General features: G+C 44.4%; 1 protein-coding gene across 3 annotated transcripts in view; it reads left to right on the top strand.

Annotated features, from left to right (window-relative positions):
- The window catches only part of LMBRD1 (LMBR1 domain containing 1), a 591,116-nt gene that overhangs the window by 138,041 nt on the left and 425,229 nt on the right, over positions 1–27,846 (top strand). For all 3 annotated transcript variants that reach the window (XM_029595663.1, XM_029595662.1, XM_029595664.1), the window contains exons 4-5: positions 14,564–14,661; positions 26,473–26,540. In XM_029595663.1, the coding sequence (XP_029451523.1) occupies positions 14,564–14,661; positions 26,473–26,540 (166 nt within the window). The remainder of the gene's footprint in view (positions 1–14,563; positions 14,662–26,472; positions 26,541–27,846) is intronic.

Below are 27,846 nucleotides of genomic sequence, written 5' to 3' on the forward strand. Positions count from 1 at the left end.
TAGCTACATCACTGCATTGTATTAATTTAAATATATTATTTATTTCTGATATCTATTTATAATAACCTGGAAAACTTATAGTCTCAGGAAAATTCAAGTAATAGATTGCGGTGAATGTATGCTGCATTATCATTTGATAGTTTATGGCCAACAAGTCATATTAATGGTATTTACGATGAACAGTATTGATTAGCACATTTGGTGTGCTGACTTGCTGCCAAAACTGCATTTTAATAAGACAGTTGATGCAAAATCATTGACCCTTTGTCATCTTACTTGATACTTCTATAAGCTCAAGTTACAAAAACAGTTTGTCTATTTTATTTTTGAGCATTCTGGAAAATTTGTATAAGATAAGTCAATTTTATTCTGTCACAGTGCCATCTTTATTATCTTTTTGTTTGATTATAAAGCTAAAATTCATTTTCATATTAAAGATCTTAGTAATCTTGTTTTTATAATCCGTTATTAAATTGAGTGAATTCTTTTAAATTACTTTGAAAATCCTTGAAGAAGATAGATAAGTACCAGCGTTCAATTCTGATTACAGCTAATGTGTGACCTGCAGTATGTCTTTGAAATTAAATGCAAGAGCAAAAAAACTAATTTACTGAAATCCATCTTTGTTTTCTTCAGTAAAAAATATATGTTCAGGGTTAAAAGGGTGATAAACTACCATGTTGAATTTCATAGGTGAGCCAGAGTTGTCTGTTCTTTACTGCAGTGGTTCTCAACCTTTTTCCTATCGTGACCCACCTGACAGATCACGCTTACATGTGTGACACACTGCTCATTACAATTCATGGTGGAAATAAAAAATAAAGGCCAAGTATTATTTTTATTGTTAAGAATGACTCAAGGGAAAGATAAGTACTCTGTCTGAATAGAAATTGCATATATAGTAGACATCTTATACTAAAACAGCACTAATTTCCAGCACTCAAACAGTAACCACCTTACCTAAGAAAAGGCAACACTGAAAATATTAGACCAGGCCTTAAGACACCAGTACCCCTCTGCTTAGGAAAACAGACCAAACTAGGCTGCTATAGAGCCCTACATTGAAACTACATGCCTGCAGAACATCTCACCTCAGTCACATGTGCAGACCCTCACCTAACAAAGAATAAAGAGACCATAAAGCATAAATAGAAACATGCAGACAAAATCTGAACTGGAAACTGCAATAAGCCAGAGTCTCTGTATGCAGTACAATAAAGGAAAAAAAGAAATCACCAGCCCTCATAAAATAAATCAAGAAATATAAAATCAATAGCAGTAAACCATACTAATAAAAAAAACAGATTCTTTCAAAATAGCTGATGAATGGAATATCCAATAATTAAAAACTCATATTAAAAATTTCTAGGTACCAATAAAATATTTCCTAGCATGTAGACAGATGGACTCAGGATCATTGGGTTATGTGCTCTTCTGGTAGCAGATGGGAGACTGAGTCAGATTTCAAAGCTGATGGCACCCTAGATATACCCCTGCAATGACCTCAGCTCTTCAGTGTCTCTGTCTCCTAGCAGATGCGGACACTAGAACAGTGTTAATAATTACAGCAAAGAAGAGAAATTTAACCTTTAAGAAGATCGAGCCCCGCTCTTCTGCAGTGATACCTAAGGGTCCCTTCCCCAGTTGAGAATTCCTGAGGTGATTTTTTATATCCCTCAACGGTGTTTCTTGGTCCGGTAGCCGGTTCCCGGCGTGGACATAGCCCCCAGAGAGGCTGAAAGGCAGCGGGTGCTTAACTGTGCGCAGCGGTGAAGGTAAAGCCATCTCTCCCACAGCTGGAGACCGTCTCAGCACACAATCGGGAAGCGCCGAGACCAGGTAAGCAGAGAGCTTTAAATTTAGGTCTCCGGGGCTCAGAGTGCTGTACCAATTCCTTTGTTCATCCAGTGAGGTAAAAGGGAGCACCGATTGGGTTGAGCAGCCTTGGTTGGGCTAGGCCCCGATCTGGTGCAGGGGTCTAGCCATGTGGAGACCCTTGGAGGCACCATTTAAACACGGGGGGCGTCGACGCCATCTTCCCTTCTAGTCCGGCGGCATGCATGGGGCAGGCCGGACGGCCAATGCGCCCAACTTGTGTGCCTCCAATATAGACATGCGCACAACCGCGCTTAAACCACACGCACATAACCGTGCACATATTGAAGTATGTTACCCGTGCGTCTATACACAGAGGCAATGGCACCATCGTCCAAGAAGCTCAGAAGGGGACTCTCTTTGCATAGCCTGCTACATTAGAGCCGCACAGCCTGAACTGGAGTCCTGCCTTTGCCATCATTACGAAGAAGCCCAGGGGATACCAAAGCCTGGTCCCTCACAATCGGAAGATGGGTCTGGAACTACTCCATATGATAGCACCCCGGATCTATGCAACTCCGAAGTGGCATCTCCACAAGAGGGCATTTCAGGGGTCCCTACTCCAACTTCCTCTGAGGCTAGCATGGATCCAGGGGCCTTCTCCTGGTTAGAATTTTTCCAGGGACCGCAAGCCTTTGTTCAGGCACAATCAGCCCCAGCTGCGACCCAGGTCCAATCCCAGCCAGGAGCACCTGACCCTCCCGGCCCTGCTCAGGTGCCTCGAGACATGCCTCGCCTCACCAAGAATTTTACCAACAGGGACCCGGACACTTCAGATGATGCTGGTGTCTCACTGAGGGAAGGGAAAATCCCTCCAGGCCTGGAACCATACAGAACAATGCTTCACTTCTTCCACAGGGATGAATTACCAGCCTTTGCTTCACAGACCCTGAAGACTCTGGGGATCCCAAGTACGGGACCCTATGGCGGAACCAAAGAAGAACCCCATCTTTGTATCCCTTCATAAGGCATCATGCTATTTCCCAATGATGGGAGGAAGCCATCCAAGAACTGATTGACCTGGAGTTGGATGCCACGGAGGCAAGTTTTAAAGGAGGTTGGGCCTTGGAAGCCATGTACCCTCTGGAATCAGCGACCAAGAAACGCCTGCGTTTACCGAAAGTGGATGCCATGGTCTGCGCCATCTCGAAGCGAACAACCATCCCCGTGGAGGGAGGGGGGCGGCATTGAAGGATACTCAGGATAGATGATTAGAATCCATCCTTAAGCAAGCATTCGATGCAACAGCCATGACACTGCAGATTGCTTCCTGCTGTGCGCTGGTGGCACGTTCCTGCCTGCTCCTATTGAGAGAGGCAGATAATGCCGGAACGTATTCAGGTGAAACGATCGAACCTGCAGCAGCCTTCCTGACGGACGCAAGCTGAGACCTGGTGTGTACCTCAGCCAGAGGAGTAGCCTCCGTAGTGGTGGCTAGAAGGCAGTTATGGTTGTGGAACTGTTCGGCAGACGCGACTTCTAAGGCAAATCTCACAAGAATGCCCTTTAAGGGATCTCTCCTATTCAGAAGCGAATTAGAGAAGTTAGTCAGCAAGTGGGGCGAATCCCCAGTGCCTCGGCTACCGGAAGACAGAGGTAAAAGATCCCAGCGCCCCTCCCCCAGAAGAACTAGAGGCAGAGGCTCCCAACATTTTCGACCCTACAGGAACTCATCGTTCCATGTACCTCATCCTTCCGGAAGGTCCCAGCCCTTTTGGAACCGACAAACCAAGAGAGGAACAGGCCAGGGGCAGGTTTGAATCGTGCTTCCCAATAAGAATGGACAGACCCATCCACAGGAAGAGGAAATAAGGGGTCAGCTTTCCCTTTTCTACCAACGATGGGTCGAAATCACTTCGGACTGATGGGTACTAAACATCATTCGAGAAGGTTACTCTCTGGAGTTTTGCAGCATCCCTTGCGACAAATTTATATCACCCTGCCACTCCCACACCAAGAGACTGGCAATGGAATCCACTCTGGCAAGACTACTCAGTCTGAAGGCTATAACTCTGGTACCTACGCCCCAGAAAATTACGGGGCCTTATTCCATCTATTTTATAGTTCCCAAGAAAGAAGGATTATTCCTACCCATCTTGGACCTCAAGAATGTCAACAGTCATCTGCAGGTACTACACTTCCGCTTGGAAACTCTCCGCTCCATAATAATGGCAGTTCAACCGGGAGAGTTCCTAACCTCCCTGGACCTCTCCGAAGTCTACCTTCACATCCCAGTCCATCAAGATCACCAGCGTTTTCTATGCTTTGTGGTTCTGGGACACCATTACCAGTTCCGAGCACTACCCTTCGGCCTAACAACCGCCCCCAGAATATTATCCAAAATTATGGTGGTCATGGCGGCAACACTAAGGAAGGAAGGGATCTTGGTATACCCTTACTTGGACGACTGGCTGATCAGGGCAAAGTCTTCGGAAGAGAGCCAGCAAGTGACCAGCAAAGTCAAGAACCTACTGCAGGAACTCAGTTGAGTCGTGAACACGGTCAAGAGCAGTGTGCAGCCCTCTCAGTCTCTAGAGTACCTAGGGCCTGTTTCGACACCAATCAGAACAAAGTCTTCCTCCCTCCCCCGAGGAGGAGGAAGCTGATGGAACAATTACAACAATTAATGACCAGTGCACACCCCAAGGTATGGGACTGTCTTCAAGTCCTCGGGCTCATGGCATCAACTCTGAAGGTTGTTCCATGGGCAAGGGCTCACATGAGACCACTCCAGTGCACCTCACTGTAACGCTGGAACCCACTGTCCCAGGACTACTTAATTCACCTCAAACTACCAGCAGAGGTACGTTCTCAGCTTCAGTGGTGGCTACAGGAAGACCACCTAAGCAGAGGGGTAAGCCTATCCCCGCCGAATTGGATCGTGCTCACAACGGATGCGAGCCTACGCGGGGGGGAGCCCACTGTCTGGAACTGACGGCCCAGGGACAATGGAGCAAGGAAGAGGCTGGATGGAACATAAACCGCCTGAAAGTTCGAGCAGTCAGACTAGCGTGTCTGCGATTCAGCCACAGACTCCGAGGCCAAGCGATTCGAGTAATGTCTGACAACGCTACAACGGTTGCCTATATCAACCGCTAGGGAGGAACCAGGAGCCAGCAGGTGTCTCTGGAAATAGACCCTCTCATGGCATGGGCGGAGGTAAACCTACAAGGGATCTCGGCCTCCCACATCGCAGGAAAAGACAACGCCTCAGCAGATTTCTTCAGCAGAGAGAACCTGGACCCAGGGGAATGGACGCTGTTGACCACAGCCTTCCAATTGATAGTAAATCACTGGGGCCTCCCAGCCAATGACCTACTGGCCACCTCTCTCATTGCCCAAGTCCCCAGGTTCTTCAACTGCAGACGAGAGCCACACTCCCAAGGGATTGATGCTCTCGTCCAGACCTGGCCAGAGGAAGACTTACTGTACGCCTTCCCCCCCCATGGCCACTACTGGGCAAAATCATCCGCAAACTAGATCACCACAGGGGACTAGTTCTACTAGCGGCCCCGGATTGGCCAAGACGCCCATGGTAATGCAGACATACAAAGACTCCTTGTGGGGAGCCCTCTGTGCCTACCGCCACACAGGGATCTTCTCTAGCAAGGCCCGATTCTTCATGAAGGTCCATCTCTATTCTCGCTTATGGTCTGGCCCTTAAGAGGACGCGCCTGAAGAAGCGATGTTATTTGAAGGCCGTGATTGACACCCTGCTCTGCTCGCGCAAGTTCTCAACATCTCTGGCTTACACACGGATCTGGAGAACATTCGAAGCCTGGTACAAGGACCGTGGGATACTCCCACGGATGGCCAAGATCCCCATGATTCTAGAATTTCTACAGGACGGTATGAAGAAAGGGTTGTCGCTCAACTCCATCAAGGTTGTTCCGCGGCCCCATCGGAGGGAGGGCACTGCGAGGGCCTGTGCAACCGGTGCCCAGGCCCGTCGGGGTAAGGCTTCGCGATTGCTAACACTTACCCCAGACAGCTCAGGCACCGTCCACAAGGCTTCCGAAGACTCCTCCTCCCCACTGCAATAGCCTATCAGGGAGGCCGCACGACACACTCCAGTGGCGAGCGGGGGTTTTAAACCCCAGCACTTCCTTCCAGCGATCCTCTTCAGCTGCGATCGTCTGTCCTGCGGCCCCCATCTGAGGGAGGGCACTGCGAGGGCCTGCGCAACCAGCGCCCAGGCCCGTCGGGGTAAGGCCTCGCAATTGCTAACACTTACCCCAGACAGCTCAGGCACCGTCCACAAGGCTTCCGAAGACTCCTCCTCCCCACTGCAATAGCCTATCAGGGAGGCCGCACGACACACTCCAGTGGCGAGCGGGGGTTTTAAACCCCAGCACTTCCTTCCGGCCCCGCGCGGAAGGAAGTGTGGGGCGCCTGCCCCTTTGTGTGCCCCTTCGTGCACCCCTTCGTGCACCCCTCCCCCTGAATATAAGAGAAACGCCGAACTTGGACTAGACTAGACCTGATCAAATAGCCTGACGAAGGAGACAGCTACTTCTAAAATTCTACCCTCAACCTTTGCTAGCACTGCTAAACATGTGAAGAATACTCCCCATTTCAATGAAACATCAGATGAGGAGCCACCCTTGAAGAGAGATCGCAAGGAAATACTAGTTCTGAAAAAATGTCTGGAAGAGACCTTCATACAGCCCCGCAGTGCCACCCCATCCCTTGCTTGACCGCACTCAATTGCCACTCGTAAGCATTCATGCCAGTCTCCCTCTCGCCCTAACAACCTTAAATTACTATGCTCAACCCAGCGCTCCATCGAACCTCACAGCCAGTGCACTACTTCCAGACACAGCAAGCCAAAATGCGCCCAGCTGACTCTATCCCTATACTTCAACGCCTCACACCCTTAACAAAAATTCCAACCAAGCAAGCCCGACAGCGCTCATTAATAACCCTCACGCCTATCTTAATTGCACCAATCACTCAACTTCTAGGCTTCACCCTTTTCTCCCTTACTCTTTTCAATGCTCAATCCCTTATCAAAAAATCCCTGATACTCAATGATTACCTTCTAGACACCAAACCTGACATATGTGCTATAACTGAAACTTGGCTAAAACCCACAGACACTGCAATAATAAATCAACTACCAACTCAGAACTACAACATCTTTCCCTTCCCAGACTGAAAAAAAGAGGCAGGGGCATCTTACTAGCAGCAAAAAAAGGCCTCGGATTCACGCAATGCTCGGTCATATCAGACCCGAAACTAGAAATCGGTTTATTCACCTCAGAACATCTTCAAATCCTGTTAGTCTACGCCCCCCCCCCCCCCCCCCCCCCCCCCCCCCCCGGGCTCTTGGAAAAAGACACTTCTCCAATCATCGAACTAATCACAACCACCATCAATCTGGACGCCCCAACTATAATTCTGGGGGACTTCAATCTACACGTAGACGATCGCATTCTCTCACCCAGCTGTGAAGCTTTCCTCACTGCCCTATCAGCCTTGGGATTCAACCAGTTAGTCAATGAACCCACACACAAGGCAGGACACACGCTGAATTTAATCTTCATCAACTCAGGCATCAAGCATTCCGCTCATCTAAATTACGAGAAGATCCCCTGGTCAGACCATTCAGTAATCTCCACCAGGTTCACTATAAACGAAACCATCCCGGTTCATGAACCCCCAACCTTCCTTCCAATATAGAAGAGCATGCTCATCGGAAGACCTCAGCAACCACCTAAGCTCACAACTTACTCACATAGATCTCAACAACCCCAATTCAGCTCTCCTTTCCTGGAACAAAATCACTGAATCCAAAGCTAACAGGCTTTGCCCCCTTGTAACAAAAAAACCTAATACCAACCCACCCAAAAAACACCCATGGTTTACTCTTGAGCTCAGAAAACTGAAACAAAACGTAAGAAAGGAGGAGAGCAAATGGCGCAAAGCCCCATCCACAAGCACACTCTCTGCCTACAAACAGGCACTCCACCAGTACAAAACTTCCACCTCCAGATCCAAAAGGGATTTCTACGCGCATAAGATTCACAATCTCGTCTTCGCCAAAGCTCTCTTCGCTTTCGTTTCCAACTTAACACAAATCAACGCACCATTCATCCCTATCAATCAAGCACAATCAAAAGCCGAAGAGCTGGCCCTGTTCTTCCGCAACAAAATCATAAAGCTCCTAACTCAGCTGCCCAACTCCACCCCTCTGCACCTGAGTTCACTACAACCTTCAAACTACAAATCCATATACCTTGAAACATTCGAACCTACCTCAGCCAAAGAGATCCAATCACTCATGAAGAAAATGAAGCCATCCTCACATCCTGCAGACCACATCCTTTCCAAACTACTCTTGACAATCCCAGACACCATATCGCAAACGCTGGCGGACATCATCAACTGCTCTCTATCTCAAGGCTTTTACCCAGACGATCTCAAACTGGCATCTCTCAAACCTCTCCTAAAGAAGCCAAACTTAGACCCCGCTGACCCGAACAACTTCCGCCCGATCACCAACCTACCACTCATAGCCAAGATCATGGAAAAACTAGTTAACATTCAAATCTTTGAATACATTGAAGACAAATTCCTCTTTCCATCCCAATACGGGTTCCGCAAAGCTTCCAGCACAGAATCCCTCCTTGTTTCGCTGACAGACTACCTAATTCTGGGCCTCGACAAAGGACAATCATTCCTACTGATTCTGTTAGACCTTTCTGCAGCTTTCGACACCGTCAACCACGCCATCCTCATAAACCAACTCTCATCCATTGGAATAACAGGTGCAGCGCTAGCCTGGTTCAAAAACGTTCCTTAACAATAGAGGCTACAAAGTGAAAATCCAGAACAAAGAATCTCCCCGCCATGACGCGCCAGTAGGAGTCCCACAGGGATCCTCCCTATCACCCACCCTGTTTAACATTTACCTACTCCCGCTGTCCCAGCTTCTAACCAACCTAAAACTCAAACACTTAGTCTACGCTGACGACATTCAGATAGTGATCCCACTTAAAGAATCTCTAGTCAAAACTCTCGAATACTGGGAATCATGCTGCTCAAAAATCAATGACCTGCTTGCTAGCCTAAACCTCATTTTAAACTCCACCAAAACGGAACTCATGCTAATTTCCCCAGAAAACAACGATAACTCCAGCACCCCTCCAAACATTCCTCTCTCCCCTCAAGTCAGAGACTTAGGAGCTATAATTGATAACAAGATGAATCTGAAAGCATTTGTTAGCCGCACTATAAAGGACTGTTTCCACAAACTCCAAGTGTTGAAAAGGATAAAACCGCTTTTCCATTTCCATGACTTTAGAACAATACTACAAGCAATAATCTTTGCAAAGTTAGATTACTGCAACACTATCCTACTAGGAATCCCATCCTCATACACTAAACCTCTGCAGATGGTCCAAAACGCGGCGGCAAGAATACTCACGAATACCAGAAGAAGAGACCACATCTCACCCATCTTAAAAGATCTCCATTGGCTCCCTATTCACTTCAGAATCATCTACAAATCCGTCACCATCATATATAAGTCCATCCACCACCGTATGTCACTTGACTTTCAACACCCGCTCAGCCCACCCAACTCCCTTAGACCGACCAGAGAAGCCTACAGAGGATCCCTCCAGGTACCTAATACGAAATTCACGCGGCACATAACCTCAAGAGAACGGGCTTTCTCGACAGCCGAACCATCACTCTGGAACTCCATCCCCACGAACCTTCGCCAGGAGCCTTGACTGCCAACCTTCCGAAAAAGATTAAAAACTTGGCTATTCAAACAAGCCTTCCCTGACCACACCTGAATCATAACCTATATATTCAAAGAATGTAGCCACTCTGGTTCTGCAAATAATTATTAATTTATGATGTTAACCTTCTTCTGCTTTTTTCTCTCTTGTCCCAGTTCCATTACCCCTGTTCATTGTAACTGCAACTCCTCTGCACTAGATTCAGTTATTGTATTTTTTGCACACCTTGTTCGAATGTAAACCAGCATGATGTGATTTTATCATGAATGCCGGTATATAAAAAACCTAAATAAATAAATAAGGTCCAAGTAGCAGCCCTCTCCTGCTTCAGAGCCGAAGTGAACGGAATCCTTCTATCAGCTCATCTATTTTTGGCCCGTTTCCTAAAAGGGGTTAAGTAACTTCGACCACTCCTAAAGTGGCTGGTGCCCCTATGGAGCCTCAGTCTGGTATTTGACTTCCTAGTGGGGGCGTACTTCAGGCCGAAGTGCAGTCTGTCACTATGCCTCTTAAATTGAAGACTATTCCTGGTGGCAATATGTTCAGCCCGACGCATCTCCGAGCTACAGGCACTATCCTGTCGGGAACCGTTCCTTAGGCTCACTCCTAGAATGATACAGCTTTGCACCGTCCCCTCCTTCCTATCGAAGGTGGACTCCGAGTTTCATCTGAACCAAGCAATCTCCCTACCATATCCGGATGAACATAAGGACACGGAAGACTCCCAACTTTTTCGCCAACTAAATGTCTGCAGACTCCTGATACGATACCTGGAAAGATCGGAACCGGTGGGCAAAACGGATTGCTTGTTTGTTCTCCACAGTGGGAAGAATCAAAGAGAAACTGCTTCGCGAGCGACCATAGCTCGCTGGATCAAGGAAGTAATCAAGGCTACCTACATAGAGGCAGGAAAGCCCTTACCCCTACAGGTTAAGGCTCATTCTACGAGGGCCCGAGCAGTATCTTGGGCAGAAACCAAGCTGCTGTTGCCCGCCGAGATCTGTCTGGTGGCGACATGGTCCTCCCTGCACAACTTCTCCATGTTCTACTGCCTAGATGTTCAGGCCCACGAAGACGCAGCCTTCATAAGGGCAGTACTAAGTGGGCCACAGGCAGCTTCCGCCCTGTCTGGGAGTAGCTTTTGTACATCCCACTGGTCCTGAGTCCATCTGGCTACACGTTAGGAAATGGAGAAATTACTTACCTGATAATTTAGTTTTCCTTAGTGTAGACAGATGGACTCAGCATCCCGCCCATGGCTGCTCCCAGAGAAGGAGTACATCGGAAAATGAACCTCGAGATTAAGCAAATACGGGAAAGCCGATGCCTACCCCTAGTTCAAGACACCCGCAGTTTGTCCGGTGTCGGCGTTAATTGGTTGAGTGCAATGGCAGTCTTCAGTTTTTGGAATCAATTCAATCAAGTTTAATCAATTTTAATCAAGTTGTTTAAGCAAAATATATATCCACAATGGCTTTTTGAAGAGAATACTGAAGAGCTGAGGTCACTGCAGGGGTATATCTAGGGTGACGTCAGCTTTGAAATCTGACTCAGTCTCCCATCTGCTAGCAGAAGAGCACATAACCCACTGATCCTGAGTCTATCTGTCTACACTAAGGAAAATGAAATTATCAGGTAAGTAATTTCTCCATTTCAAAATAGCAGACACAAGACCCAATAATGAAAAATAAGGATAAAAAAAATGCTCTGCTCTGCATACCAGGGAACGTTTGATATCCTGGTGCCCAGAGTTTGCTTGCAACTTTCTCCTCTCTTAGTCACACACAAGCTCTCTCACACTGGCTCTCAATCACATACATATTACAGATGCTCTCTCACTTAGCTCTCAATCGCTCACATATGCACATGCTGTTTCTCTCTCACTTATATGGGCTCTTAATCACACATTTACACACATGCTGTCTGGGTTTTCACATTTACACACATACAGGCTTTCAATTACACACTTACATACATGCTATCTTTCTCTCACTTACACATGGCCTCTCAATCATATGTTCAAAAGAAAGGGGGAAACCAAAAATCTTTAAAAAAAAAAAAAAATGAAGGCTAATCTATATAAATAAAAATGTTAAATAGTTTGGACAAAATCGCTAATCTCAGAAACCACTGAACCGATTGCTTTCAAATTTGGACACAACCTTCATTTCGCATACAGGAAGGTTCTTCTTTACTTAAATTACAGATATGGCACACCTATGACAGGTAAAATAGGTTTAAACATTTTTTTGAGAAAACAGTGACATGTGTTGGACATAAGCGCCATCTGTTACACCTTACACTAACACACGCTACACTAATCATTTCGCCAGTCCAGGTCCACGTTTCACTTCCATTTTAACACATTCGCGCACTTTTTTCACCAGAAGATAACTAATTCCTTTACAGATAAAATACACCCACCACCCTCCTAACACCCCCCACACACATGCCAAATTGATTTACTTCCCACAGCCTCCCAACACACACAAAACCTGACAGAAGTCCAGGAGGCTCCAGCGGGGGGCCAGGACTGGTCCGGGATACATCTCCTGCCCTACGGCTGTTGGCTGCCAGCAATCAACATGGCGCCGACAGACCTTTCCCTTAGTATGCCACTCGGGGACACTAATGGCGGCAGTAGCCCATGTGACATAGTAAGGGCGAGGGCCCCTCGGCGCCATTTTCAGGACTGGCAGCCGGCGGACCTTTGCCTTTACTATGTCAGAGGATCTACCGCTGCCATTGCTCAACCCCACTGACATAGTAAGGGCAAAGGGCCGTTGGAACCCATTTCAGTGCTCGCAGCCGACGGACCAACGCCAATACATCGCTCCCAGGCCGCTCCTGAGCGCCCGCTCCACCGACTGACATTTTTATCAGGTCTCGTGGGGGGTGGTGATGAATTTATTGTGAACATCTTGGGGAGGGGTCATGAGGGGGGGCAGGTTTCATTCATTCAGCAACTCTGGGGAGGCAGGGGGGGGCTACTGTTTTTCGCAGGGCTGGGGGAGGGGGGCTGGAGAGTGCGGGGTGGTTAGCTTAAGAGAACTTTTCTCATAGGGTTGTTTTTTGGGGGAAGGGGGAGGTTCACACACAAATACATACACTAAACTTGCACGATCTCGGGAACGCACCAAAATATCCCTCCCCAGACCACAAAACAAATTTGGAAGTGCAAATTTGGTTAGGCACTCCCCTATTTGGCTACATAACGCGTACAGACGCCCAGGGACAAGACCACATGTAGCACCAAATATTTTAATTTCCCAGGTCTTGGGAGGGGGCAGGAGGGTGAGGGGTTATTATTTGATTTAAAGGGTTGGGATTGGGGTTTTTTTTGGGGGGTGGGGGGTTCCCACAGAAATAGAAAGACAACTGTTTTCTGATCTGAAGGGTAGGCAGTAGGTGAGGGGAGGGAGAATGAGGGGAGAGGTGAGTGTGAGGGGAGAGAGTTGGAGTGGAGACAGGGGAGGGAAGGGGGGGGAGTGAATGACCAAGGGGGAGGAGGATGAGTGACTGAGGTAAATGAGGAAGGGGGAGGGAGGGTAAAGAACCTGACTCTGCCACTGCAACGCGTTGCTGGGTACCGCTAGTAATTCAATGAAAAATAATTTCAATATTTTTTTAATTCTTAAATTTTAATTAATGAAAATTAAAATTGAAATTATTTTTCATTGTATTATTACCCTTCATTTTTTAAGATTTTTGGTTTCCCCCTTTCTTTTGAATATATTGTATGGGTAACTTTGGCTACATTTTGATGTGATTGTCTCTCAATCACATACCCATATACTCTGGCACCTATACCAGCTCTCAGTCACACACAGACACACATGAGAACTAGTTATTGCCGTTATATAGCGTCAAACTCCCTTCTCTCCACAGGGATTGTGAATCCTGCCTCCACGGCTTTTCCAGCCAAGGCCGAGATAAGGTGTGAAAGACTTGAACTGGAATCAAACCCAGCATGTCTAGTGAGCCACCAGTCCAGCCATGCAGTTCTACAAACTCTTGTGGATCCTGTTTGAGCTAAGCACTATGGCAATGGTTCTGTACCCAATCCTTCAGATGTACCTTGTCATTTGGGTTTTCAGAATATCCACAATAAATATGCGTGAGGTGTATTTACATGCCCTTCCTTTATTGTATGTAACTCTTTCATGCATATTGATTGTGGATAGCTTGAAAACCAGACTGACTGGGTATATCTCAAGAACTGGGTTGAGAATCCCTGCTCTGACACCAGCTGCTCTTTGCTGTCTACAGGATGGTTAGTCAGCATGAGGCAGCCAAAAGCAAGCCCTGAATCCATGGAAAAAATGAATTTAAACATTATCTTTTGATGGACACACAGTGCTGTTTTCTCTTTTTCTTTGTTCTCATTCCTTCCTCCTGTTTCTCTAGTTATAATTTCTGTAATTTTAATTTTTGTAATTTTAATATTCCAGTTAATTGCTAGTATGTTGGGTGTGAAGAAATGTTGCCATAGCAGTAGTGTAATTATAAACATAGTAAATAAGTTGAGGCATTTGAAAGTTTTTTGTAAACTAAAGATCATGTTTTACATATTTTTACAAAAACTAAGGAAAACTGCATTTTGATAGGACACTTCTCTATTTTCATTCCTTTTATTCTCAGACTTCTATTTCTCTCTCACTTCACATATATAATAGAAAAGTATGATAGCATTAAGCATTAAGTACTTCAAAATATTTTTTTTTGTTTGGAGCTTGTTTGTTTTGCTGCTATACCATTTAACAAATATTTCTTGTATGTGTATTATACACAACAGATATATATCTGTGGGTGTGTATGTATGTGATAATGAATGTGTGTGTGTATATATATATATATTAGTTCCTAATATATTCTTTCTGTGTTTAGCATTGTTAAAGTGAAACTTACATTAAGTCATTTTTCTTTTGCTCCCACAGCTTTGTATTCTATCATCTTGTTTTGCGTGTTTTTGTGGATTCCTTTCGTCTATTTTTTTTATGAGGAGAAGGATGAAGATGATGGAAGCAGTTGTGCAGTAAGTTTATTTACATGAAATATGGCATCCTGTGACCTCTTAATTAGATTAAGCAATACACTACGCTCATATTTATGAAATCAGCCAACTGTGGTTCCAGCTGTCTATATAAAAGATATTTTTGACTTGTTTCTGAATTATGGTGTACTTTTCTTGAAATCAAGCACATGTACTAACATGACAGGTCTGTACATTGAGTCTTAAACTTATCTAAGATGTTGACAGGTATGTCTGCTACAGATTAACCAATTGTACCTAATTATTTGTAGAAGACACTTATTTTGGCTAGTGCAGAAATAAGAAATTCTTCATCTTGTTCATTATTACTTGTTTTCTCATTAAAGAAAGTGGATGACCTGATTAGAAGGCGATGATCTGATTAGATCTGGGAATAAATTTAATTTCTTGCTTTCTCACAGACTGTTAATTTGGGCATATTATTTAATCTTCTTGTATTTTAGTTTATACAACTGTAATCGGGTTAAAAGGAATAGTTTTCCTTATTGCCAAAACATGAGACACTTTTTAACATTTTTTTTAGTTAAAAATCACGTTGGTGCATTAATTGTCAAAACTAATGATTGCATACTATTCAGAGATACATAAGATATTCCAATAAATTCAGTGGTTTTAAGGGCATTCTTCATATCTAAAAGAGTTCATTTCAGGTAGGACATTGTTTTTTTTTTAATGTTTCTTTTATGCAAGACCAGGTAAAGCCCCAATTACAATCCATACAAGTGTTTTAAAAGAAATAGGATAAAAAATGGATATTTGGATTTATTCAGCACAAGTGCCCAAAGTCTTTATTTGATTGTTTTGGTATCAATCATGTCTGTTTTGCTGGATTGCCATTTTACACTAAAGGAAAAAGAATGTTGTAAGAGATTTTTATTTTATAAGGCTGCAACGTTTCAAACTGAAATCTCATATCTGTCTATTTTTAGTTATTTAAAAAATGTTACCCACCAAATCAAAAGCTATTTAAGGAAGGAACAAAACAAAGTAGACAAATAGAAAAAAAAAGAGCACCTAATACATAACCCCCCCCCCCCCCCACAAAGTACACAACTATAAAAACGTAAGGCCAATAAATCAGAAACAATAACAAGTGTTAAAAATTTAACAATAAACACAAACGAGTAATGAAGTAAACTAGGCATAAAAAATATCAGTGAACATATACATTTAACAAATGACTTATTTAAAATCTTTTCTATACCGTCGCTAAGTCAAATACCATCTCAACGGTTATCATGTAGGCACATAAATTAATGTAGGTGAGGGTATACATTAGTATATTCTAACAGGTGCCAATAAAGGTTCAGTTACAATATATTAAAGACAATCAATTGTTTAGTGGAGTAGGTCATGACCAATTGTACCAGTAAGCTACTGTTCTCTGGTAAAATTCACTATTCAAAGTGTTACAATTATGTTTATAGTGATGTAGAGTTCGTGGACCACTCTACTGTACACTCCTAAGTACTGTGCGCCAGTGTTCTTCTGCCTGTTTCTAAATATTTTCTATTCTCCCATCTCTTTATAAAATGCTTGTTTGAAAAGCCATGTTTTTAAACTTTTCTTAAATGTTTTGAGATCTCTTTGCAATCTGATCTCTAGAGGCATTGTGTTTCAAAGTATGGGGCCTGCTAGTGATAAGGCCCTTTCTCTCACTTGGGTTAGTCTTGCCGTTTTTACTGAAGGAATGGTTAAGAGTGCTTGATTTGCAGATCGAAGGTTTCTGTGTGGGACATGTACTGTTAATGCTGTGTTTAGCCAATCCGATTTCTCATCATGTATTAGTTTATGTACGGTACATAGGGTTTTGTATTCTCTCCACAAAATTAGACTATTGCAATTCCCTCTTCTTAGGCCGCTGCAAATGCTCCAAAATGCAGCAGCTAGAATAATCACCAACACACGCAAAACCAGCACATCACCCCTATACTGAAAGATCTCCATTGGCTCCCAATCCCCTCCAGAATTCTCTACAAAACCCTATCCATCATTCACAAAGCCATTTACTCCCACAATTCCAATTGGCTTGAAAACCCGTTTAATCTGGTGCAGTCAAACCGACCCATAAGAACAATGAATAAAGGGATCCTACTCGTGCCTTCCCTTAAAACTGCACACCTCTCTTCCACCAGAGCCCGTGCCTTCTCAATTGCTGGCCCATCACGATGGAATGCCCTGCCCACCAGTCTGCGCCTAGAACCTTGTTCATTCAAATTCAAAAAGAAACTCAAAACCTGGCTATTTAGACAAGCCTATCCAGACTAATTCTCCCCATCTTCCTCAGCCTCCCCCCTTCTGTCACAACTTCACTTTACACTTAAGTCCCTGTACATACTACTTTGCATTACTGACAATATTATTAATACCTTTTTAAATTTAATTTTGCACTACGTTTTTGTGCTGCACTGTATTTATCTTGCCTTATATTGCCTTATGTTTCACAGTTGATCTGTTCTTCATATGTATCCCGTGTTGTTTTCCCCTCCCTGTTTATTATAGACCTTGTTATAATGTATTTTTCAATCTTTCTGTTCAAATGTAAACCGGCATGATGTCCATACTAATGCTAGCATAAAAAAGTTCTTAAATAAATAAATAATTCTGTGTTCGATAGGTAACCAATGTAGTTCCGCCAGGGTTTCAGTTATATGGTCCCTCCTCCTTTTTCCGGTTAGTATTTTAGCTGCTGTGTTTTGAAGTATTTGAAATGGTCTTAATGTTGTGTTTGGGAGCCCTAGTAGAAGGGCATTACAGTAGTCTGTGCTGGAGAAAAGTAGCTCCTGTAGAACTGTTCGGAAATTAGTTAGTGTTAGTAGTGGTTTTAGTTTTCTGAGTACCATGAGTTTAGCATAGTCTTCCTTTACTTTCAGTGATATGTGCTGTTTTAGATTGATTTCAGGGTCCATTATTATTCCAAGGTTTCGTACTTTTTCAGCTAGTTCAATTGTCTGGTTTTTATTGAGGGTTATTGGCGTTTGGCTGATTTCGGTATTTTTCCGTTCTAAGTGAAGAAATTCTGTTTTATCAATATTAATCACAAGTTCCATTTGGTTTAGTAGTTGTCTTATAAATGTCTAGGTACATGTTAGCTAGGTTTAGTGTTTTCTCTAATGTGTCTTCTATAGGTAGAATTAGTTGAATATCGTCTGCATAAATGTAATGTGTGATTCCTAGTTCTGCAAGCAGATGGCATAAGGGCAGCATGTATATGTTAAAGAGGGTTGCAGACAGGGCTGATCCCTGCGGTACTCCTGTTTTGTTTCGAACAAAAAGTCCTGCTTCAGGGGGTTTCCTTCAGTATCTACTTCTAAAAGCGTCTTCCCGTATTGAATGATGAGAATTTCACCTTCTTATCCTCCTGGCTTTCATGTTCGTCTTAATTCCACGCCAGCCCCTTTGAGACGCGTCTGCAGTTAAGCAGAAACCCCCTGAAGCAGGACTTTTTGTTAGAAACACGTTCGTGTCGGGAGACCAACCAAGATTGGAGTGGATGAGTAGTATTGTTCCTCTTGTATCTCTGAATATTGTGGTAAAAGCGAGAATGAACAATTGACTGAGACTGGAAAGAAATAATAAGTTTTAACATATAAACAAAAATCTTAACAAAAAAATGATGTTGTAATTAAAGTAAGGTGACCCCACACCGTATTAGAGTCTGTGTCACAATACAGACCCTTAGAGTAAGGGGCCCACATATACATTTGGCTAAAGATTTCATATTAGTTAAAATTGACCGGTGGTACCATTGATTTGAATTTGTGGGTACACATTAGGGTACACTGGAATACAGTGGTTTGCGGGTGAAAGGTTGTGATTGATAAAGTTCTAGAAGCTGACATAAATTTTACGCATTGGGGCTCCATCTGATGATGTCATCCATGTGTGAGGACTAATATCCTGCTGTCTTCGGAGAACATCTGTTACAGGTAGCAAGTTTGCTTTCTCCTTATTTAGTAAAACTACACTGGCTTCCAATAAAGTAGAGGCTGAAGTTCAAAATATTGTCTTTGGTACATAAATCTCTGTATGCTGATTGTTTTTCTTTAAAGCAATATATAATTCCTTATGTACCTACTCACGCACTGTGTTCTGTTTCTCAGCATTTTAATAGTCCGATCTCATACATCTGTTAGGCTTTATGATGAATGCCAGTTAAACTTTCTGTCTTGGGTCCTGAATTGTGGAATACTATGCCAAATGAGCTTTCCTAGCGTGTAGCAGATGGACTGGAGTGGGTATAGTGTGCTCGTGCTAGCAGTTGGAGACGGATCTGACGTCAGCACGGGTACATATACCCCCGCAGGAAGTGCAGCAATTCAGTAATTTCCGTCTCCAAAGCAGTTTGGAGCTACCTCACGCTCGCTGAGCATTTTCCAAATTCTAACGACTAAATTCTTAGAAGACACCTACCTGAAGACGAGCCCCGCACTCCTGCGGTGATACCATTCAGTCACTCCCCCAGTTGAGTTCCCCGAGGTGATTTCCGTGGTCCCTCGGAGGTGAGTGCCTTGGTCCGATGGCCGGTTCGCGGCAGGGACCTAGGCCCCCGAGTGAGAAGGGCTCAGGTACGGCTTGGCCCTCGAGCGAGACTAGTTCAGGTGCGGCCTAGAGGCAGCCTCGGTCCCGGCGTGGACTTGGCCCTTGAGCGAGACGAGTTCGGGCGAGGCGTAGAGGCAGTGGGTGCACCTCCTCAAGCGTGGCGGTGACGGTAATCACCCTCTCCCCCCGCAGCCGGAGACCGCCCGGGTCACAGCCGGGAAGCGCCGAAGACAAGGTAAGGCGTATATTTTCTTGTTGGTCTCCGAGGAACCGAGGAGTAGCAGAGTCTGCCTACGTGGCAACCCGCCAAGGGGGTCGCCATTTTGCCTGTCTGCTCGCCGACGCCTAAAAGCCATAATCCCAGTGCCTGCAGGGGAGATACATTCTGGGCATTATTCCATTTATTTCATAGTGCCCAAGAAGGAGAGGGCACTTTCAGGCCCGTCCTGGACCTCAAGTTGGTCAACCTTCACCTACGGATCCCCAGCTTTCGCATGAAACTCTACGGTCTGTCAAACATTCAGTTCAGCCAGGGGAGTTTCTCACATCCCTAGATCTGTCGGAAGCCTACTTGCATATCCCAATTCATCGGGATCACCAGCGCTATTTACACTTCCAAGTCCTGAATCAACACTTCCAGTTCCGAGCTTTACCCTTCGGGTTAGCCACCACGCCACGAACCTTTACCAAGGTCATAGTAGTAGTGGCGGTGTCACTTAGGAAGGAAGGAATTCTCGTCCATCCCTACCTGGACGATTGGCTGATCAGGGCGAAGTCCCCGGAGGAGAGCCACCAGGCAACCAACAGAGTTATATCTCTTCTGGAAAGCCTAGGATGGGTAGTAAACCTGAACAAGAGTTCCCTACAGCCTTCTCAGTCGTTGGAATACCTAGGAGTCCAATTCGACACCCAGGAAGGCAAGGTCAGTCTGACCTCCAAGAGAAGATCAAAGCTCCGGGATCGTCTGCAAGCCCTGCTGAGCGCCACCCGGCCCACAGCTTGGGATTACTTACAGGTCCTCGGCCTTATGGCATCCACTCTGGAGGTGATACCATGGGCGTGGGCTCATATGAGACCATTACAACGCGCCCTCCTATCTCGGTGGAGCCCACGATCACAGAACTACACTGTACACTTACCTCTACCAGCCAGAGTGCGGAATCAGATACGGTTGTGGTTGCAACCCGGCCACCTGAGCCGGGGGTCAAGAATGTCCTCCCCAACCTGGATCCTGCTCACTACAGAAGCCAGCCTGAATGGATGGGGACACATTGCGAAGAACTCACCACCCAAGGGCGGTGGAACAGAGAAGAGTCGGGGTGGAACATCAACCGACTAGAGGCATGGGCAGTCAGGCTAGCGTGCCTGCGATTTGCCCACAGACTTCGCAACAGAGCGGTCAGTGTGATGTCAGACAACGCCACCACGGTGGCATACATCAACCGACAGGGCGGAACCAGAAGCCAACAGGTATCCCTAGAAATAGCCCCCTGATGACTTGGGCGGAAGCAGATCTCCAGGACATCTCCGCCGTTCACATCGCCGGGAAGGACGACACCATGGCAGACTTCCTCAGCAGAGAGAGCCTAAATCCAGGGGAATGGCAGCTGTCGCCCACAGCTTTCCAGATGATTGTGGATCAGTGGGGGATGCCGGGCATGGACCTACTAGCGGACAGGTCCAACGCTCAAGTACCCAGATATTTCAGCCGCAGGCGGGATCCGCTATCCCAGGGGATCGATGCCCTGGTACAGCCATGGCCGCAGGGAATCCTGCTATATGCCTTTCCTCCATGGCCCATGCTGGGCACCATCATACACAAGATTCAGCAGCACAGAGGCCTAGTTACTCTAGTGGCCCCGGTCTGGCCAAGAAGACCCTGGTACGCAGACATGAGAAGATTACTGGCAGGGACTCCATTTCTCCTGCCTCCACACAGGGACCTGCTGTGGCAAGGTCCCATCCTCCACGAGGATCCAGCTCAATTCTCTCTTACGGTCTGGCCATTGAGAGGGCTAGACTGAAGAAAAGAGGATACTTGGGGCCGGTAATAGATAAACTCCTCCGAGCACGCAAGTTCTCCACATCACTAACATATATAAGGATCTGGAGAGTATTTGAAGCCTGGTGCGAAACTCACAGCACCAATCCACATGCCGCTAAGATCCCTATCATTTTGGATTTCCTACAAGATGGACTTCAGAAGGGTCTGTCCCTCAATTCCATCAAGGTTCAAGTTGCAGTGCTATCCTGCTACGGTCCCCGGAGTGACGGCAACAGCATCGCCACACACCCAGACGTTTCACGTTTCCTGAAAGGAGTCAAGCACATTCGCTCGCCACTGAAGTGGCCAGTACACCTGTGGAACCTCAACCTAGTTTTGGAATTTCTAGCGGGACATGCCTTCAGACCCCTTCGAGGCCTGTCCCTCCATTTGTTAACCTTGAAGATGGTATTCCTGCTGGCTGTATGCTCAGCACGCCGCATCTCAGAGCTACAAGCGCTGTCCTGCTGTGATCCGTTTCTCAGAATCACTCCAGAGACTATCCATCTTCGTACGGTTCCTTCCTTCTTACCCAAAGTGGTCTCACACTTCCACCTCAACCAAACCATATCCTTGCCTACCATGGAAGGTTTGAAGAAGTCTGAATAAGGTCAAATACTACGCCATCTCGACATTGGCAGGCTACTGTCCAGATACCTGGAAATGTCAGAAGCAGTACGAAAGACGGACCACCTGTTCGTACTTCACAGCGGGAAGAAGCAAGGGGAAGCGGCCTCACGGGCAACCATCGCCCGCGGGATCAAAGAAGTTATCAAGGCAGCCTACGTAGAAGCAGGGAAACCACCGCCTCTACGAGTCAAGGCTCACTGTACCAGAGCGCAAGCAGCCTCTTGGGTAGAAACTAGGATGCTGTCGCCTGCAGAGATATGTAAAGCGGCGACATGGTCCTCCCTCCATACCTTCTCCAGATTCTACCGTTTGGACGTCCAGGCCAGGGAGGACACAGCATTTGCGAGGGCAATCCTGAACGGATCTCGGGCAGCCTCCCGCCCAGTCCGGGAGTAGCTTTTGTACATCCCACTTGTTTTGAGTCCATCTGCTACACGCTAGGAAATGTTGAGATTACTTACCTGATAATCTCCTTTTCCTTGGTGTATGCAGTTGAGAACATTGACGGTCTCCAGCTACTATCAATCTGTCAGGGTAATCCTGTTCATTTAATCGATCAGTCAGCTACAGCTTTTGCAAGGAAGATTACTGAATTGCTGCACTTCCTGCGGGGGTATATGTACCCGTGCTGACATCAGATCCGTCTCCAACTGCTAGCACGAGCACACTATACCCACTTGTTTTGAGTCCATCTGCATACACTAAGGAAAAGGAGATTATCAGGTAAGTAATCTCAACATTTGTGGTGATACGGATTATATAGTTTTTTGAATGGCATTGGAAACTTATTTGTTCTCTGAAGTTTTTAATTAATGTTTGTTATATTTTGTTTTAATTGACCATGTATTGTTTGTTTTGTTGTACTGTATGTTTTATTGTGTATTTTGGTTGTAATCTGCATTGATACTCTGTGAATTGTGGACTATAAATTTGTGAAAAAAATAAATCACGTTACTTCAATCTTACGCTCGCTGAGGTAGATCTTTAAAAAGTACGCGTGCGCGTACTTTTGTTTGCACAACCGGCGCGAACAAAAGTATGCCGGATTTTATCAGATATGCGCGTAACCACGCGTATCTTATAAAATCCGGGGTCGGCGCGCGCAAGGCTGCGCAAAATCGGCAGCGTGTGTGCGCTGAGCCGCGCAGCCTGCCTCCGTTCTCTCTGAGGCCGCTCCAAAATTGGAGCGGCCTCGGAGGGAACTTTCCTTCCGCATCCCCCCCACCTTCCCCTACCTAACCCACCCCCCAGCCCTACCTAAATCCCCCCCCCCACCTTAGTTGGGCAAGTTACGCCTGCTTGAAGCAGGCATAACTTGCGCGCGCCGCCTCACATCCCCCGGCACAGGCCACAGTGCCGGGGGACTCAGGACCGCCCTCCCGGCCCACCCCCAAACCGTCGCCACGCCCTTGGACACTGCCCTCCCGCCCCTTTTACCAAGCCCCGGGACTTGCGCGCGTCGGCGGCCTATGCATACTTTTGTTTGCACAACCGGCGCGAACAAAAGTACGCCGGATTTTATAGCCGCTTACTTTCATGACAAAATTGATACACTCATGGCACGCTTTGATACTTCGCCCTCTACCACCATTGCTACTAATTCTAACACACACATCAAGTCCCCCACCCACTATTCTCCCACACAAAATCTTCATCAAACACTACATCACTCAGCTACCCTTACAAACTTTGAAACCACGAGTGTAATAGAAATAGAAGCAATTCTAAAAAAGATCAAACCTGCAATGCACCCCTTTGATATAATGCCAACTAAAACTCTCCTCTCTATTCCTACAATGATAGCCAAACCGATCACGGACATTTATCAATAAATCTATCACCACTGGTCTGGTACCTACACAACTTAAACATGCCATAATAAAGCCGACTCTCAAGAAATTTAATTTGGACCCTACTGAACCCTCTAACTACTGCCCAGTATCAAACCTCCCTTTTCTATCTAAAATAATAGAAAAAATCATCAACAAGCAACTTACAGAATTTCTAGATGAGAATCAACAACTCTACCCATCGCAGTATGGATTCCGCAAGTACCATAGCACAGAAACCCTCCTATCACTCTCAGAAACTATACTAAAAGCCCTAGACACTGGACACTCCTACATACTAGCGCTACTTGACATTTCTTCTGCATTTGATACTGTTATCCACAATACTCTCATCACCTGCCTTGCTCAGATTGGCATTGCTGGCTCCGCCCTATGCTGGCTCCAATCCTTTGAGTGATAGGAAATACAGTGTAAAAATTGGCCGCCACGAATCTAAACCTAAAAATCTGCAACAAGGAGTACCTCAAGGTTCCTCTCTTTCTTCGACTCTATTCAATATCTACCTCACCCCTCTCTGTCAACTTTTGAATAAACTGGGTTTCCTGCACTTCATATACGCAGATGATGTGCAAATCCTCATCCCCATCAATGACTCCCTACATAATGCCATGAAAATCTGGGATTCTGCACTTACAGAAATAAAGAATCTATTCACGGAAAACTTCCTGGCAATAAACACTGCGAAAACAGAACTACTCATCACACCACAGAACAATTCTTCCCTCAACTATTCTCACACTTCACAATCCAGCCCTCCCATGGTACAGCAGGTACGCAGCCTCGGCATAATCATTGACAACCATTTCTCTTTAAAAAAAATTCATATCGGCCACAGTCAAAAATGGATTCTTCAAACTACATACGCTAAAAAGAATTAAATTGCTCCTACACCCTAACGACTTCCGTACAGTCCTCCAAGCCACAATACTATCAAAACTCGACTACTGCAACTCGATCCTCCTAGGACTGCCAAAAAATTCGCTACAACCTTTACAGATGCTACAAAATGCAGCTGCCCGCATACTAACCAATGCACACCGCCACGAACACATCACTCCTGCTCTACAATCCCTGCACCGGCTACCTGTAGCATCCAGGATATTGGACAAAGTACTTAACCTCATTCGCAAGTCTATCTATAACCAAGAAATGCAATGGTTCTCTGATCATTTCACAAATCAAATAGACCAACAAGAACTATCCACCAAGCCAAACTCCCTCTCTCAAGCATATCAAACATGTTCCGATGAGAGAACGTTCAGTTACTATTGCAGGAACCAACTTTTGGAACAAAATGCCCACTGACCTTCGCCAGGAGCCCTGCCATAAGAAGTTTAAACAAAACCTCAAAACCTGGCTATTCAAACAAGCTTACCCTTAACTGGAATTTTTCTTTTCCTGAACTGCCAATCACTCCATCCCTTCTCTGTTAACTACTTTACCGCAATAACTACTCCCACCGGCAACTCCTTGTAATCTATATATGTTTCTCCTAAAATACAACACCATTCTACAAATAGAATTCAAGATTGACTCACCTTACTACTATTGTTTGAAAATACCTAGTTATTTTACTTTCCTTTTATATAACTGCCCAAGTTAGGCTTGCTTAATTTTGTATTAGGCTTGTTTAATTTGTATTATATGTTTCTATCATACATTGAATTATTTGGATACATGTTTTGTTCTATGGTCTTTAAGAATGTAAAGCCTGTTGCTGAATTATTGTTTATTGTAAACTGAGGTGATGTTCTTAACGTGCCGCGGTATATACAAATTTCTAAAATAAATTTCTAAAATAAATAAATGCAAAATAGGCACGCAGGGCTTTTAAAATCTAGCCCATAATGTTGGATCCTAATTCAGTGGAGAATACAATTTACAGTTGTAACATTAATACATTTGCTTTCAGCAGGGAAACACCATTGTGTGTTAGCTTGTTCCTTAAAATTTATAAACCTACCTGTGCATTAAGATCTATGAGCCAAAATGTACTTGACATATACCCTCAATTCATCACACTTGCCTAGATGAAACCAGGGAAAAAAGAATTCTGTAGCAAGTCCTGCTTTGTGGAATATTTTACCAGCTGAGATGTATCATTTTGATACTATTACTCTTTTAGAAAGCAGATAGAAGACTATTTTGGATTGGCTTTCGATCAGGGTTTTCATTAAGTTCAAAAAGTTATACTATTTTCTTTTTAAATGCAGGCAATGATTGAAATTTTAAGAAAACATTTTTTTTTGTACATTGTATGTTTTGTATTCTGTTTTAGTTTGTTACAAAATTTTAAATTTAATGTCTGATTTTATTTGTGTTTGTCATTTTGACTTTTATTCATTCATTCATTATGTATGTATGCTACAACCAGTCAAGAACCTAGCATTATGCGAGACAGAAATTGTCAATAAATAAGTAGTTGACATTTCTGTAACAAAATGTATGTCTTTCTATTCATTATATATTTAAAATCTTGTCTGTGATGACCTTCCATAAAAACCAGAATACTATGTCTCAATTGCAGCCTTGATTTAGAAAGTTTGCTGTCAGTCAAAAACACTCTAGTATTCAGTTTATTTGAGGGTAGGAATATATATCCTTGCATTGATAAAATAGAAAACCTGTTCTTGTTTTTTTTGTTTTTAGAAATAGAATAATATGCTGAATATTATATAATGATTTTCTGCTGCAAAAGTACTGAAAATGTTTTTCTGTCTTATGTAGCAAGTGAAAACTGCACTCAAGTATACCTTTGGATTTATGGTGGTTTGTTCAGGGCTTCTTGTAATTGGGTAAGTAATGATAAATGTATATGGAATACAGTTCTTCATTTTTTAATACCTTTGTATTTTTGTCAAGAGATATACAAACATATTCCAGTGAAAAATACATAAAGATGGACTTTTGTTCTATTAGCCTCCAATCTAACATGTTATTTAAGGTAATGTTTGTAGATACAAAATGCATAACAGTAGATAATATTTTACGATAGTGTCTCAACAAAGTTTCAAAAATAGTCAACACAAGATCAGTACCCGTAGAGGGGGTAGACTCAGGAGTATCCTAAGGAAATATTTCTGTAAAGAACAACCTCCATAAGGAGGTAATGGAGATGAGAACAGTATCCAAATTCAATAATATGTGGGACACGAACAGAGGATCTCTGAAGAGGTGGAAAAGAATGTAAAGTGAGGAGAATGGATGGGCAGGTTAGATAGGCCGTATGGTCTTTATCTTCGTCATGTTTTATGTTTCTCTGCAATTTTTTATATAAATAGCAGTAGGCATATTGTTCTGAAACAGAAACTTAGAAACACACATCATAATGGTAGATAAAGTCCATATGGCCCTTCCAGTCTGTTCATTATATCTTACATTGTTTTATTTTTGTATTTATTTTATTTAAAAGTTATTTATAAACCACCTTACTGATTTAAATAAATTGTCCAAGGAGATGTACAACAGTCAAAACATTCAACATCTGTAATACACATAAGATAAAAATAAAATACAGAATATCTGAGCCTGATTATCTCTAAAGACCCTTCTTTATTTGCCACTTTTAGTCATTAGCCAAGTCTTTAATCTCTTATGAAATTTTAACAGAACCCCTTCTCCCCTATGTGCTAAAAGCAGCTCATTTTACATCGTTGGGATGACCATAGAGAACTCCCTAATGTATAGCTTAGCATGGTGAAAAGCCTTAACTGGTGGCAATTGCTCCTGTTATTGCTATTGTGATCTTTGTAGCCTACTTGCTGTTAACCCAGTCAATTGCTCTCATAAGTGTGGTTGATCTTTCCCTTCAATATTTTGAAAGCTAAGACCAACACCTTAAATTTACACTTAGATCTTATGGGAAGCCAATGTAACTTTTCCAGTAAAGGGGCTGCAGAGTAACATCTTGAATGGCCTATTACTGCCCTAGCTACCATGTTCTGAATGATTTGTAAACACCTTATTTCCTAGCGTGTAGCAGATGGACTCAAAACAAGTGGGTATAGTGTGCTCGTGCTAGCAGTTGGAGACGGATCTGACGTCAGCACGGGTACATATACCCCCGCAGGAAGTGCAGCAATTCAGTAATTTCGGTCTCCA

Source organism: Rhinatrema bivittatum, chromosome 3 (genome assembly GCF_901001135.1).
Source record: "Rhinatrema bivittatum chromosome 3, aRhiBiv1.1, whole genome shotgun sequence".
In the NCBI taxonomy this organism is placed as follows: Eukaryota; Metazoa; Chordata; class Amphibia; order Gymnophiona; family Rhinatrematidae; genus Rhinatrema; species Rhinatrema bivittatum.